The 15,295-nt window shown below is 57.0% G+C and overlaps 1 protein-coding gene across 1 annotated transcript; it reads left to right on the forward strand.

Moving 5' to 3' along the window:
* The first annotated feature begins 3,563 nt into the window (after window positions 1–3,563).
* On the forward strand, window positions 3,564–13,665 carry EMILIN3 (elastin microfibril interfacer 3). Its single transcript, XM_074605371.1, has 4 exons — window positions 3,564–3,842; window positions 7,651–7,773; window positions 10,845–11,092; window positions 11,638–13,665. Exons 1-4 carry the CDS (start codon window positions 3,646–3,648, stop codon window positions 13,530–13,532), a joined length of 2,463 nt encoding a protein of 820 aa, XP_074461472.1. The 5' UTR covers window positions 3,564–3,645; the 3' UTR covers window positions 13,533–13,665.
* The last annotated feature ends 1,630 nt before the right edge of the window (window positions 13,666–15,295 follow it).

Raw genomic sequence — 15,295 nt, forward strand, 5'->3', positions numbered from 1 at the left:
CTTTCCTTTAAAATCTCCAGATGGCTCAATACAGTCTTCTCCAGGGCTATATTCATTTTACTACCAGATATTTTTTTTTTATTATTAATACCCAACTTAAATTTCCCTTGCTGGAATCTGCTCCTCTCCCATGGCAACACAGAGGGCAACTCAACCGCCCTCTTACCACTGCGCCCAGTGCATCCCACCCTGCCCAGCGTGGCCGGTGCCCTTCCAGCAGCGGTACCTATTTAAAGCTGAGGATTAGTGTGGACAAGGCTGGTCCTGGCCAAGAGCAAGCAGAGCTGAAGAGGCCCTGGACTGTCCTATCACTTTTCCTATTGCTGCGCCGGCCCGCGGGAGGGTTTGGGGGTGCAAGAGCGCACACCCCCTGCGCCCTGTGCAGGCACTGAGCATCGTGCCCAGGTGGGAATGGGAGGTCAGAGGCTGCTGGCTTGTTGACCCATGAAGGGAAGCAACTATTCAGCTGATGAGGCCACGCAGGTGTTAATTAAAAAGCATGTGAAGCAGAACGGGTCACTGTTTGGTGTCATCCGCTCGTGAAATTAGCCTCACGGTGGGTCACCCGGCCCTCCCTGGGAGATGGAGCAGGGGAAGAGCTGCCTGTAGTACCTCTGCTCCTACTCTCATCTCCTCCAGCTGAGCTCCTGGTTCTGGGTCCCTCCTGGGTCCTGCACAATGTCCCTGTTTTTTGACCAAATCTCTGCTGTAGAGAAAAACTTCTACCTATTCATTCCTGGGCTGGCTTGCAGCATAGCTGTGCAGGGGTGAGAAGTGTAACCCAAATAATTAACTCCTGGCAGTCCAGGTGGAGAAACAAGCACTCTAGTCACATGCTGAGCTGTTGCAGGAGGTGCTCACACCGGGACACTGATGGATACAGCCTCACAGGTCGGGCAACCCTGTGGCAGTCCCTTGGTAGGGTCTCGGGTTTGGCCAGCATCCAGATTTGATCATCACCAGCAGCTCTCATCTGATCCCCTTCACTCTCCAGCCAAGGCCAGGAGGGAAAGCAGGGCTTTCCTCTAGGAGGCACCAGGGGCTGGTGCTCCCTCACCCAAAGGTTACCAGCGAGCAGGTCTGCAGAGCCTTTCAGCAGCAGTTCTGGGTGGCAAAGCCCTTCCATTCTGCTGGAGACCTTGGTGCTCAGCGTGTGCTTCACAGCTCTGTGAGATGGGGCTTGTCATCTTCTCTGTTAACCCCTGGGACATGCCCATGTCAGGAGGATGCCCTGGTAGGAAGGAGTCTCCTGTTTCTTCTCCCAAAGAGCACTTCTCCAACGCAGGATGACGTGCCAGGTCCCACATGGGCACCCTCCTGTGCCTGGTCGGGGCTCGCGGTGTGGTGGGGACCAGCAGCAGCGTGGCTGAGCCTCAGAGAGTCAAACCCGAGCTGCTCCCTGAGAAGTGCAACTTAACGAATCCCAGTTTCTCGCCGCTCCGTGTCTCATGGTTGGATTATCTCACGGCTAATAAGGCACATGAGGGTTTTTCCCATGGTTTGGGGCACTCATAATGGCTCTCCCCCGTGTGGATTCTTTGATGTCTTATAATAGAGTTGATGATGAATCCATTTCCTCGGTAAGGACCAAAGTTTGGCACTCTCTTGTCTGCCCAGATGCCTTTTTTCATAAAACAATTAGCCAATAGAACAACAAAACGGGATTTGGTCTCTCTGAGGATGCTACCTCGCTATGGAATCTGGCAGAAAGCGACCTGGAGCTTCAGAAGTGGGGTTGGACGGCAGGGACGGGCGGACGGATGCACACATGCACCCACACAAGTGCAATGGCTCCCACCGCCTTCCCTTTCACAGCCAGGCTGGCGAGGAGAGAGCACTCTTGACTCTGCCCTGTCGTGCCCATTGATCGCAGCACGGGCCTGAAGGCCAGGACCAAGGGCTTTTTCTGAAACCGTGCAACACCAGATGTTTTTTTCCCGAGGCCTCAGACACACACGTGCAGCACGCTGTTATTAAAACTGGCTCATACTCCCTGCGTACAGGGGAAAAAAAAATTAAGGCTGTGCGCAAGGTTAGTTCTCGACTTTGGCATCCAGCATTAAACCATGCAGGCTCGGTCGACTTTTGTTTGTTTTTATAGAGTTGCTCGTAGACCATCCCTCCTGCAGCATCCCAGCAGAGTGGAACAATCCGATGCACCAGCTGGAGGAGAAGTGCTTCATGAGCTGCCAAATATACCATGTAAAAACCATAACGCAGACACCTCTGGGGTGCAGCCTGACAAGCGCATGGCGGCTCACAGCAACACCCTGCAGCAACTTGAACTGAGAGGCGGGAGCCGCTTGAGAGGATGCGCTGGTTCATTACACAGGCTTCCTCCTCTTCCTCTTGGTTTTCTGCCTGGTCTTTCCAGCCTGCCTCCCCGGGCACGGCTCTCCTATGGATTTTATTTCTCCTGCTAATGTTTCTGTATTCACCTCAGACCGAGCCAAAGGCTCCTTTTAACTGAAAAAGGCCGTTTGTGTCCATATCTTATCATCTCTGTCTCAGCGTCAGCCCAAGCCTTGATGCCTCCTTCCCCTGGCAGCAGGTTTCACTCCTGCATTTGTGATTCCACCCAGCCATCCTTTCTCAGCCGCTTCTTGTTTTCCTCCAAGAGTTTCAGAGAAGCATTGCACACCTTGCCGTGGTGCTTCCCTGCCCTGGCTGACTTGGTGCTGGCCTCTGCCAGCCAAGGCAGGGGCCTCATCAAACCCTGGTGTGGTCTTGGTGGGATGCCCAAGGGTGCAAGTGTCCCAGGGACAATGGGGTGCTCAGCCCAGGTTCTACCTATGTGACAAAATCTCCTGCTCCCTGGCATGGTGTCAACTCTGCAGGGCTGCAAGTTGACCTTCCACTGGGTTGCACTAGGGATGTTACCCTCCTCCCAAACGGTCCAGTGCCCCGGGGGGTGTCCTCTCTCCTTCACCCAACAGCAAATCTTGTGTGGCTCACACAAGGGGTTTTACACCACTGCGGTTAATGGTGTGGTGCCTGGGAAGCGTTCTCAGGGCAGGGTGGGGTGCTTACCACCCAGCCCCCGCTGCTATGGGTCACCTGCAGGTGGGGACATCGGGGTGCAGGTTAGCGGGGATCTCTGCAGCATTCAGGAGGGGTAAGAGACCCAAACCTGCCTTCCAAAGCCACCTAGGAGGAAAACACACTTGGCTGTGGGAAGATCCATGGCTCCGCGGGGAAAGGCAAGGAATTCCCACCTCTTTCCCGGAGCCTGGAACCGAAGCCTAAATCTACTGGGGAGGGCTGATGCCGGCTCCAAAACGGTGCCGCTTCCCTCTTCTTCCCGCAAAACCCAGGTGATGCTGGATGGAAGGGGGGGATGTCGGGGGGATGTCGGGGGGGGGGGGGGGGGGACGGGACCGCGCTCCTCCTCCCGCCCTCCCACAGCCGCCGACCCCCGGCCCCCGTGGGGGGGCCGGGGGTCGGCGGCTGTGGGAGGGCGGGAGGAGGAGCGCGGTCCGCCCCCGCCGCCGCGGTACAAAAGGGGTCGGTCGGGCGGTGGAGCAGCGTGTGCCGCCGGGCAGGGCAGGGCAGGGGCAGCGGGGGGTCCCCCGGTCCCTTGGGCAGCCGGGACCCGCGACCGCCCCGTCCCGCTCCTCCGCCACCAGCACCGCCGGGCCCGGGACCATGAGGCGGGAGCGGACGCTGCGCCGCCGCGGAGCTCTGCTCGCTTGCCTCTCCCTAGGGACTCTGCTGGTCCTCGCCGACGCCAAGGGTGCCTTCTACCCCCCCGCCGCCCCTCTGCCCTACGGCGGCAGGTACAGCCTCTACACGGCCGGTTCCAGCCCGCAGCTCGGCCCCGGCAAGCCCGTGGGCAAGCACAAGTAAGCCACCCTCTACGCGCCTCCGTCCGCGGCCGCGCAACCGAGCCGGGGGGGCACCGGGAACCGGCAACACCCCCGGGCATCGGTCTTTGGCTACCGGGCTGCACGGCGGGGCTTTTCGGGCACCGCCCGCCGTCGGGCATCCCTTACCGGGCACAGACCGCGGGTACCGGCAACACGTCTGGGCTCAGCAGGCAGCATCCCCTGGGGATCGGTTGCCGCGGGCACCCCTTGGTGGGTACCCAACCCCCTCGTACCCATCGTGGGTACCATCTCCCGGGGCTCGGCCGCGGGCATCCCATGGGTACCGCCCACCGGCATCCCTTGCCCCGGGTACTGGCCAGGCGCTGGCGGGCAGGGCAGGGGTGTCCGTGTGTCCCGCTGCACCCCCTCCGTGTACGGTGAGGCTGGGGGGGGGGCGCTTAGCGCAGGAGGATGCGGGGTTGTGTTTCCAGGAGGGGGTGGGCTGCGTGCGGGGGGAGGACACGCGTGCTGCCGTCCCCTGTGGGACAGGGACGGGGGGGTGGTGGGGAGGGGGATGCACGTGTGTGTTTATGTTCATATACAGGTTCCGTTCATGTGCATGTACCTGTTCTGCATGACATGGGCGCGGGGGTGTGGAGTGCGGGAGGGGAGGATGGCAGGGCACAGAGCTACGCCTGAAATTTGCCCCTTTGCTTGTAAAGCACAGACTTACCAGAGTTTAAATATGTTTTCAAGTAACCTGGAAAGCTCAGGCAGATGAGGAATGCAGGCTTTACACATACAATACTATAGACTTTTTCCATTCAATTGCAAAAAGGCTGTTACATTGGTGGGGGGCTTGCTTCCCTCCCCGCTTGTTTGCTAGAACCGTTTCTGTCGGGCTTTGAAAAGGGGAGAATGTGGTGTTAGGAACAAGCTGAAATGAATAAAGTAATATTCGAGACGAACAATACTGGCAGTGCCAGTGAGAGCTTTCCAAAACCCGTAACATTTTCCAGCTGCTCACTCTTAAAACATCAGGCTGGAGCTATAAAACTGCTAGCCACAGGTGGGTGAGAAGGAAAGGGGTTTCTGAGAAGGAGCAAGCCAGAACAACCCTAACCCAAGCAGTCACAGGCAAGCAGTATGTATTAGTAGTGGCTAGTAGATCTGCCCGTGTTGGCTACTAGCTTACTTACAGAGGGGTTTGCAGTGTGTTTGTTAGTGGATCCTGGATTTATGGATAGGCAGTGATTCTAAATTTCCACAGGCACACGCACGCATGATCTCCCTTCCCTCCAGCTAAGAAAAGTGGCTGGCCTTTGCTTTCGCGTGGCCCTGTGCGCGGATAAATGACTCACTTCTGGAGGAGCGGGGAGCTGCTCGGATCCCGGCACTTGCTCTGAGCCTGGCCAGGGCAGAGCCGCTGGCAATGCCGGTCGCTGCCGGGAGTTGCGGTGCCCATCCCAGGGGAGGAAAGAGATCCCTGGGCGGGGGAACAGGGTGGAGGTGCTGGTGCCGTTCCTGGGGGCAGCAAGGGGGATGCGCTGGGGGTGGGGGGGTCCCTACTGGAGGGAGCAGGGAGAGCTGGGATGTATGAGCCTGCTCACATCTTGCTGCTTCACCAAGGGAGCTCCTGCCCCACACGGGCTGCTGGAGGTGGAGGAGCCTGCTCAGGGCCTCTGAATCCGGGCACTGGGGGGCTTAAAGTGGGTCTTGGCATGGCTGGGGGACGTACTTTATCTTCACGTGTTTGCCATCGCTGCTTGTCCCTCCTTCACCCATCTTTCAGCACTCAGTGTGAGCCAGAGCTCCGCTGCTCCGTCCCTAGAGGGTGACAGTGAGGGGGCTGGGGGTCTGTGCGCACACACGCACACGCTCACTCCCCCAAACAGGAGATACCACAGTTCTCCCCAAACCCTTCTGCTCCATCGTGACTGTCCCAGTCCCTTCCCTCGCCTGCACCTGCCAGAGGTCTCTCAACAACATCCAGACCGTCATCACGCCAAGCCCGTGAGAGCTGGGCTGAGGCCCCGCAGCTCGTTTCCCTGGTCAGCCCCGAGGCTGCTCTCCTCAGGCTGTGTGATGGCGATGCCGGGGGACCCCGGCTGCTTCCCAGCCTGTGGCCAGGCAGCCAAGCTGCAGCAATCCCAGCTCGCACAGGGAGAGCTGGGTCCTCCCGCCTCACTGAACACCTCCCCACACCTGCAGCTCGCGCTGGCCCATCTGCTCCATCCTGCTGACCCTCTGACTCTGCCTCAGCTCGCCTGTGCCCTCCACTCCTCCCGCTCTTCCATCTGCCACCTCCCTGTGCTCTTAATCCCTGCCTCACTGCACATCCCTGCTGTCTCTGCCCCTGTGGACCAAGTCCATCTGCTCCTGCCGGCAGGCCTGCCTTCAGCTGGAACAGCCTTGGCCTCCATCTGTTCCACCAGCACTCCCGCATCCTTCCCACCCAGCCTTCCTCCCAGCCACCTCAGCCTCAGCGCCTGGTTTTGCTGCTCGGCTTGGGAGAGGGTCTGTGTCCAGAGCTGGCTGGTACCCTGTGGCACCCAGCTGCAGGTGTGATGGCAGGAGGGAAGACACTCCATTCCTTGCACCACCCATCCAAGGGATCTGAAGAGGTTTCCAGGCCCCATCCAGCTCAGGACCTGGGTCCTGGCCCTGCCTCCATGGTGGAGGGGGCTGTGATGCTGCAGCCCCGCAGAGCGTCCAGCCTGCATCGCCTCTCCCTCTGCTGAGTGTAGCATCACACTTGATCTGGGTGTGATAGTACCCACAGCAACATCTGAAGGCTTTTGGTCTTGATCCTGATGCTGGCAGCACTCCAGGAGGTGCAGGAGGATGGACCACCCCTACCAGACACTGCTGGAGCTATTTCTGGGATGCTGTTCCCATAAATGCCATTGCTGGTGGGGTTCTGCTTGTCCCCCCAGCCTGTCTCACCACCCAGGTCATGCTGTGCTGAGCACAGCCCAGCTCCAGGGCTGAGGCTCTGGGTGACCCCAGCACTGGTGACAATGCGGTTGTGATAGTGACAGCTGCAGCACCCAACCCAGCCTCCTGCAGCATGGTGGCACCTCGGATCTTCCTTGGGGGGGGCTCTGGGTTTCTTGCGGACAGTGAAATTGCTGGTGAAATATCGTAAGGCACAGCTTGTTTCCAGCACCGAGACTGGTTTCTCAGGCAGGGCCAGACTGTGGAGTGACCATAGCTGGGGGAGGATGGGGCAGCCACCAGCTCGGGGTGACACTGCGGGGCAGGCACTGCCCGAGGCTGAGCAGAGCTGTGTTGAGGGCACAGGGGTGTAGCTGCACCGCCTTAATCACAGAATCACAGAATGGCAGGGGTTGGAAGGCACCTCTGGAGATCATCTAGTCCAATCTTCTGCCAGAGCAGGGTCACCTAGAGCAGGTCTCACAGGAATGCGTCCAGGCGGGTTTGGAATGTCTCCAGAGACGGAGACTCCACCACCTCTCTGGGCAGCCTGTGCCAGTGCCCTGCCACCCTCAAAGTTAGGAAGTTCCTCCTCACGTTGAGATGGAACCCAGAGGAGAGATGCCTGGAGCCACTTGGACCGAGGAAAAGGCTGCGCGCCCAGCAGCCGTGCTGGGCACAGGGGAACTTTGCTCTGTCCCCACTCCCCTGGGCTCCACTGCTGTCCCTGTCGCCAGTGGGTGGGATGGGCGATGCCTGGGGGGTCCCTCCAGCTGCTGACCCTCCCAGGACATTGATGGCAGTGTTAGGCAGGGCAGGTAGACCTGCCTGGGGACTGGTTGGAGAGCTGGGGCACTGCTGTCTTCTGGGACAGGGGGTGACGGTATCTCGCTGTGCTTCCCCCTAGGAGCTACTGCGCCTACGTGGTGCAGCGCAACGTGACGTGCACGCTGCAGGATGGGGCTGAGAGCTATGTCAAGGCTGAGTACCACAAGTGCAGCTGGGGACCCAAGTGCCCGGGAAAAGTGCTGTGAGTACTGGGGGATGCCGGGGCACGGCTCCCTTCCCCTTCCCGTTCCCCTTCCCCTTCCCGTTCCCCTTCCCCTTCTCCTTCCCCTTCCCCTTCCCTTCTTCGGGTCGCAGCTCTTCTTAGGCTCCTGAGCCCCCGTGCCACCCTTCCGACCACCAACCTCTGTTTTCCAAAGAGCAGTGGAAAGGGCTGACCCTTCTGACCATCGACCCGTGTTTTCCAGAGGGCTGAGGGGCTTTTCCTGGGTGAGGCAGTCAGTGACAGGGCAGCGGTGCTGGGAGGAGGCAAGGTGGGATCTGTCAGGAGGGAGAGGGAGCTCTATCCCTCGTCAGAAATAAATCAGGAAATTACGGGAAGCCAAGGGGGTGCATGTGCACGTGTGCAGGGAAGGATTTCGTTAAAGACCTGCGATTTGTCAGAAAGATGGCAGCTAGGCCAGAGCTTGACTGAGAGGAAGAGGAAGATGGCTGAAGGCTTTCTGCCCCAGGAAAATATTGGCAAAACTCTCTGCCACCTCGTCGGTGCTGGAGGGAAACACCCCGCCATGCCGGAGCCGCAGACGGATCTGGAGCCAGGGCAAGATGGACACTGGGGCTTCGTGCTCTGCTGGGGATGCTGCTCCATGCTCCCGCATCCTCCCCAGGCTGCCGAGGGCAGCAGAGCCCAACACCGAGGAAAACCAGGCTGAGAGGGGCTTTCATCGGAGCCTGGTACCCCTCCTGTGGCACGGCACACGGTGCTGTGACCAGCTGGGAGTCACCACATGCCGGCGGTGCCACGGGCTCAGCTCCAGCCTCTCCCGGCAGAGACGGGCTGTCGGACCCACTCGCTGACCTGCTCCTTCCTTGCTCCCATTGCAAGTGCTTTAGCGGCGTCTGAGGACTTCAGCACATCCTGCGGCAGCTGGTACCCGTGGAGGAGATCCCCAAAGCCTCTCCCAGCTCCGCAGTGTCCGATGCTCACCCTTGTCAGCCCTTCAGACAAAACCAGGGTGACACCAGAGTGTTTTTTGAAAGCAGCCGTACCCGCAGCTGGACTTTCAGCACAGCCTCAGATGCTGCATCCGCGCACGAGAGGGAAACATGGTTTCTTCACACGCTGGGGCCATCAGCTAATGTTTGTGCAGCTGCAATAAATACTTCCCCTCATCACCATTTGGAGCAGGGGGAGAATGTTTCGGAGGTGCCAAAGGGCTCCGGGCTCCTCTGCAGAGGCCAGTGCAACACAGAGAAGGTGCCTTGCCTTCTGGATGCCATCCTCATCCTCACTTCATCCCCTGACAGTGGCTGGGTGCAGCAGTGTCCTCTCATGGTCCATCCAGGCAGGTTTCTACACATTAAGACAGAAGGAAAGGCCACAGAAACTCAGCAGTGTCTGTGAAGAGGAATAACAAAAAGAAGAGCTTGTTCTGAAACTGTCCTGTGCCTTTGGGAAATTGTTGATGTTGAGAAGTTTTGAAGTGATTCAAAGAACAGCGGATTTGGGTTTGCTCTCTCCTCCTGCCCTGCAGTACATACGGAGGTGGCTGTGTCGCGCTGGGAATCGCGTGGCAGTGGCATTGCCCGGGGACACTGAGGACCCGGGCAGGGACAGGGAGGACATGGAGCTCGGTCCCATGTGCTGCCCCGAGCCACTGGGTAAGAGCAAGTGCCGTATGCAGCCCCTCTGTGCAGCATGGATGGTTGTGCCTCCTCCTCCGAGACCTTCTGCTGAACGTGCCGGGGAAGAACAAGGGCCTGATTGTACGTGTTGTTGCAAAACAGCAAACTTCAGGGTTTTCAGGCCCCGCTAAATTCAGATTGGAAATTTCCAAAAGGTGGGTTCAAAGCATTGGTGTTTCAGAGGTGGTGAGAAACACGCTGTCTTCAGCTCAGCTCGGCTGGTGGGGGGAGCGCGGGTGCTGGCAGGGTCCTGTCCCATCCCTGCCACCTCATGGGAAGGTGCCACCAAAGAGCTGGGAGCTGCTGGGTCCTCCCTGCTGGGCTGGTGGGGACCCCAAGTAGAGTGAGAGCAGAGAGGGAGGGTGTTAGTGTCCCACCAGGCCAAGAGGTGGGCTCCCACCCTTGTTTATTGTATATGGGGTGATCAGTGTTGTAGTGTCCAAGGTGGTGATGGAGAAACCTCCCAGGGCATCCCTGCCTGGGGCAGGAGGAGGTGTAAGGAGCCATTCTTCTGTGCGCACCCCATGGCATCACCCCGGTAAACCGGGCCAGGGCTCTGCTGCCCCACTGCCAAAGGTCTCCCTTGCAAGGCCAGCCCAAGGCACTTAGGCTTCCCACCAAAATGATGCCCTCCACACATAGAGAAAATACATTTCCAAAGGTACTGCAACCCTCTCAGAGGCTTCAGGACAGGATTAGAATTGAGAAGAGGATTTTTTACCCCATTAGGAAATTCTCTAGGTCAATTCAAAGTGCAAAACACACCCAACAAACAGCCCAGACCCCGCTTGGAAGTGATCTGAACTTGGAATCACTTCCATCATTTCATTTCATCATGTGCTTTCCTGGGCCAAAAGTTGCCAAACTGTGTGCCGTCTGTCACAGTGGTCATCTATCAGGCCAGAGACCAGAGCAATACACTTACTTATAGCTGCTTTTCTAAACTAACAATGGGAGTCCCAGGTTAAAAAAAATTCGACAAACAAAGAAAAGCTCTCCAGAAACCACAGATAACGTAAATAATGTCTCTGCTCACCCCGAGGCTGTTTCTCAGGCTTGTCTGGTTGTGTTACCAACTTGTTGGGGAGGACTCTACCCTCACCATGTGCTATCACACCTGCATTTCGTGGTCCAGTCCTGGAGAGGGTGGGCACATGTTTTTGGAGTGCTGGTTAATGAGCTGTGTCCCTGGATGGACACTGTAATGCTACACTGGGCTATGGTGCAGCCAGAGCTGTTGGAGAAGGGGAATCATGGTCTTCAGGTGCAGCACATGGGTCTCAGCCAGGCTTTCCCATGTCCCCAGCTGTCCTACACCCAACAGGACCCATGGCCCCGCTCTTCTCTATTGCTTGATGTTGAGGTTGCTTCTCTAAACTGTCTTCTCTCTTCCTCTCCTCTCCTGGAAAGGTATCGCACATTCTTCAGACCCAAGTACAAGATTGGCTACAAGACAGTGACCGAGCTGGCCTGGAGGTGCTGCCCGGGCTTCATGGGAGAAGGATGCCATGACAGCCCGACCGACCAACCCGGCCTCCTGCCCCAACATCCCAGCCCTAAAATGCCTCCTGGGCAAAAGATGTTTCCGATCCCCAGACTTCCTCCCCATCCAAAAAGCCACCCTGACCTGTTTCCAGGACCAAAGAAGAATCAGTATGGTGAGACCTCGCTCCTGCTTCACATCCCCAGGTTACCACGCCATGCTCTCAAACCTCTCCATTCTTTCTGTTCTGGCACAGGGCATGAATGTAAAAAACCTTCAGTGGGTGACCTGCTTTCTGATCAGAGACCTGACATTTGATTGCTTTGAGGATCACTCGCTTTTTTAATCTAGTTTCTTTCAAAGCATGCTGCTTCGAAATTGCCTTTCCTCGTTGCTTTAAAGCATTTTTCCATTAATTTTGGGGTTGATAGGGTGTGTCTCACAATGAAGATCCCTTGGGCTGTCCTCATCACGTGCTGTTGAACTTTGCAGCAGAGGGCTTGATCCCAAGAAAAAAGAGGGTTTCCTGATCAGCTTAAGAAGAGAAGTCAAAGAGAGGAGGAAGGGTGGGCTGATATTTCGCTGAAACAACAATAAGAGGGAGGCAGGATCTAATGTTAGTTAGTATGGGAAAGAACTCAAATCTAGAAGACAGCCAAGGAGGGAAGTTAAAGGAGCACCAACCCTGACTGTGCTCTCCCTATTTCTTTCCCTGTGCAGGCAGAAAGTTGCCCGGCCTCTTCGGGGACCGCCTGGATCGTCTGGAGGAGGAGGTGAGACGCCTTTCCCAGTCCTACGACAGCCTGCACACCATGGTGAGTGGCCTCGGGGACCGCCTGCGGCTGGCCATCCAGGAGGACACCACCAAGATGATCGGCTCCCTGATGAACAGCCCGGGCACGCCTGACTCGATGGTGGGCTTCGGCATCATTCCTGATGGCCTGGTGGATGTGGCGGACAAAGCTGACATCACCACATATCCTCCCGTGGGGGAGATCCTGACCAAAGTGACGGAGGTAAGCGACGTGCTGAAAACCAAGGCAGATTTGCTGCATGAGGTTCGTGGCATGGTCCTGGACCACGATGGACAGATCAAGCATCTTCTGGAGTCAGCCCGGCCTTCACCCCTCACCTCCATTGACCTGCTGGAGGAGTATGTGGACACACGGCTGAGCAACCTGCGCGGAGAGCTGCTTGACGGCTTCGAGAAGAAGCTGGGGAAGATCCAGACCACTTGCGATTTCCGGATCCAAGAGGTGCGGCAGCAGTGCGAGGAGGAGAAAGCTGCCAACCTGCGGCTGCAGCAGACGCTGGACGGGAAAGAGCTAGAGATCAAGAAAGAGATCTCCCAGCTGGAGACCCAGATCCAAGGGCTGACGGTGGTGGAAAGCTGCTGCAGCAACCTGGACTACCTCACTGATCGCATGAACATCCTTGAGAAAGGTCTTCACAGCATCTCTGAGTCACAGAAGAACCTGCATTCACGGCTGGATGGAGAAATCTCTACTGTCACCCTAGGAAACCTTTTTGAAGGACGCTTTGAGGACCTGGAAGCCAGACTCAATGCTACAGAGAGAGAAACGGGGAGCTGCTGCTCTGGTATAGAGGACAACGTGAGAGGCATGGTGGTGGCAGAGGTGGATGGCATGAGGACTGCCTTTGAAGACAAAATGCACACCCTGGAGGACAGGTTCATGACCATCGTTGGGGAGCTGAACAATGTCAGTTCTCCTGTGGGCATGGACGGAGCAGTGGTGCCCGTGCTGGAGGGGGAACTCGCCAGCATGAAAAAACGCACAGATGAGACACTGGATGTGTTACAGAATCGCCTCATCACGCTGGAGAGCACTTGTTCCCTGGGCTGCACTTCCGCTTCCAAAGACGTGGAGACCTTCCGGACAGAGATCGAAGATTGCCAGAACAAGAACCAGGACCTGCTCCTCCGGATGGACAGCAACTATGACCTCCTGCGCAAGCTGAACGCCACCATCCTGGAGATCCAGCGGCGAATCGAGGAGGAAGCATCGGGGGCTTTGCAAGGGGAGATCACCTTGCTAAAGATAAACCTCAACACTGTGAGCAAGTCTCTGACGGGGCTCAAGGACTCCGTCTCCCAATATTCGGACACCGTGACACATGTCAACTCCTCGCTGGATGAGCACGAGCGGAAAATTGAGGATGAGGTCCACTCCATCCAGGAGAAAGTCAACGACCAAGGCTCCCAGCTCTTCTTCAGCAACCGTCGTGTCCTGAACCTCAAGGGAGACTTGGAGCGACTCAAAGCCAGGATCGTCAGCGACCTGAGCTCCTGTAAGAGCGTGGCCCATGACCTGCAGCGGGAGATTGCTCACTTCGATGACCGGGTGGCTCGGGTGGAGGGCGTCTGCGGCAGGCTGGGTGCCGTCACGGGAAGCCTGGATGGCATCCGGGACGAACTGGAGAAACACACGGGCAGCCTGTGGGATTACATGGACCACATGAACGGGACCCTGGCTGCCCACTCTCAGGAAATAACAGGACTGAAGGACAACCTGCTTGACTGCCAAGCCAAGGTCTCCGAGCTGGCAGAGCAGGTCGGCCACTTGGAAGAGCAGGCGGAGGGGAAGCAGCATTAGCCGTGCCGCCAAGTGCTGCTTCTCCTCCCCATGAAGGACAGGATTAACTTATATCACACAGACTCGCTCCAATGTGACAACAGTTCTTGGGATAATTTTTTTAATGAAAAGATAAATTAAAAGCTGCTACAACCCCCCCCCCTTTTTTTTTTTTTTATTTTTTAAACCTTGTTGGCCCCACTTTTCCGTAACTCTGCCGTTACGGTACTCGCCTCCCGATGCTCAGCAGCTGTCCCAACCCTGGTGCAGCAGTGTCACTGCCGCCTGGCTGGGGGCGTTGCGTTGGCTCCTGGGCTGATGACCCCAGCAGGACAATTCAGGAGGAAGCTGGAGGCGGGAACGTTGTTTTTTTCATTTTATTTTATTTTTGTGGATTTATCGCTTCTCGAAGAATAAAACCCTGCAGTTGTCAGTTGAGGAATAGAGTCTCTCTGACCTAAAGACCACCTGCATCTTAATCCAGGGACTGAGATGAGCCAGGGGTCCTTACAGGGAACAAAACTCACCACAGGAATTGCGGATTTCAAAGAACACACGTATTCATACAGCCCCCTGGGAACTGCCTTCCCCTCTCCGAGACGGCAGCCCTCCTCGTGTATGGTAAATCCATTTATACTGCTCCCTCCCCCCTGGAAATGCACATGCCTTACGGAGTATATGAGGATATGCATTAGGAAAACACACATATGCATATATATATATAGTATGTGTATGTATATTTTTGGACAACCCACTGTCATGGTGCTCATCTCATTGCCAAGTTTCCTCTCGCTGCCCCCATGTCCCTTGCCGTATTTCGGAGAACCACACCGAGCAGCTAAACCCCGCCGCAGCAGCGTTTGGGGGAGGTCCCTGCGGTCCCTCGGGGCTGCCGTGTTTCACAACCCCACTTCGCTGTGCTCTGGTTACACCTGGGACGGACACAAAAGGTTACGGAAAACTTGCGTCTTCCCCAAAGAGACACATGTCCGTAGGTCTCTGCAGAGACCAAGCTGGGCATGGGGCAGTCCTGGCCTCCAAGTCTGGTTCTCCTGTTTTTTTGCTTAAACTGTGAACGTGGTTTCCCTCATCTCATCCTGGGGCAGGAGAGCTGGAGCCACTGCAGGGTGTGAGCGTGAGCGTTCACCTGCTCTGTGCTGGCTTTTCCTGTCTGGCAGCACGACAGCGAGAGCCTGCGTCCTCCTCGCATTCCTCTGAGCCTGCCGGGATGCCAAAAGCTCCAGGGTCCCACACAGATGTGGGGCACGGAGGAGGAGGAAGGCAGGGTACCTCTCAGAAGACCTCGAGAATGAGAAACTGAGGCGATTTACCCAAGGTGACTCTGGTTTCCCATGAACATGCAGGCTGGAAAAGGTTGTACATGTTCCTGAGCATCTCCAGCCTTGCCCCACGGAGCAGATGCCGGGACGGTGTGGCTGGTGCACACAAAACCTTCTTTTCCTGGGGAGCCCGGCACAGGCAGCCTCCAATGCTCAGCCAACAGGGACTTCATTACCAGAAGGGATGAAATTAAAAAGCCTCCATCTGACCAGCTCTGGCACTTTATAGCGGAGGGAGGTATTTTTCTATCAGCTCAACATTGCAGCTCATGGACCCTTCCACCCCATACCCTCACCAGGTCATCCCAATTCTTCTGCACCACGATTTCCCCCGTGGTCCCCCCCATCCCACAAAGGAGCAGCTCCCTGCTCCGTCTAGCACACAGCAGCAGCAACTCCCAGCAGAGATGCATCTGGGCGCCTTTCCTCCTCCATGAAAACTGG

The sequence above is a fragment of the Larus michahellis genome, chromosome 12 (assembly GCF_964199755.1).
Source record: "Larus michahellis chromosome 12, bLarMic1.1, whole genome shotgun sequence".
Taxonomy (NCBI): Eukaryota; Metazoa; Chordata; class Aves; order Charadriiformes; family Laridae; genus Larus; species Larus michahellis.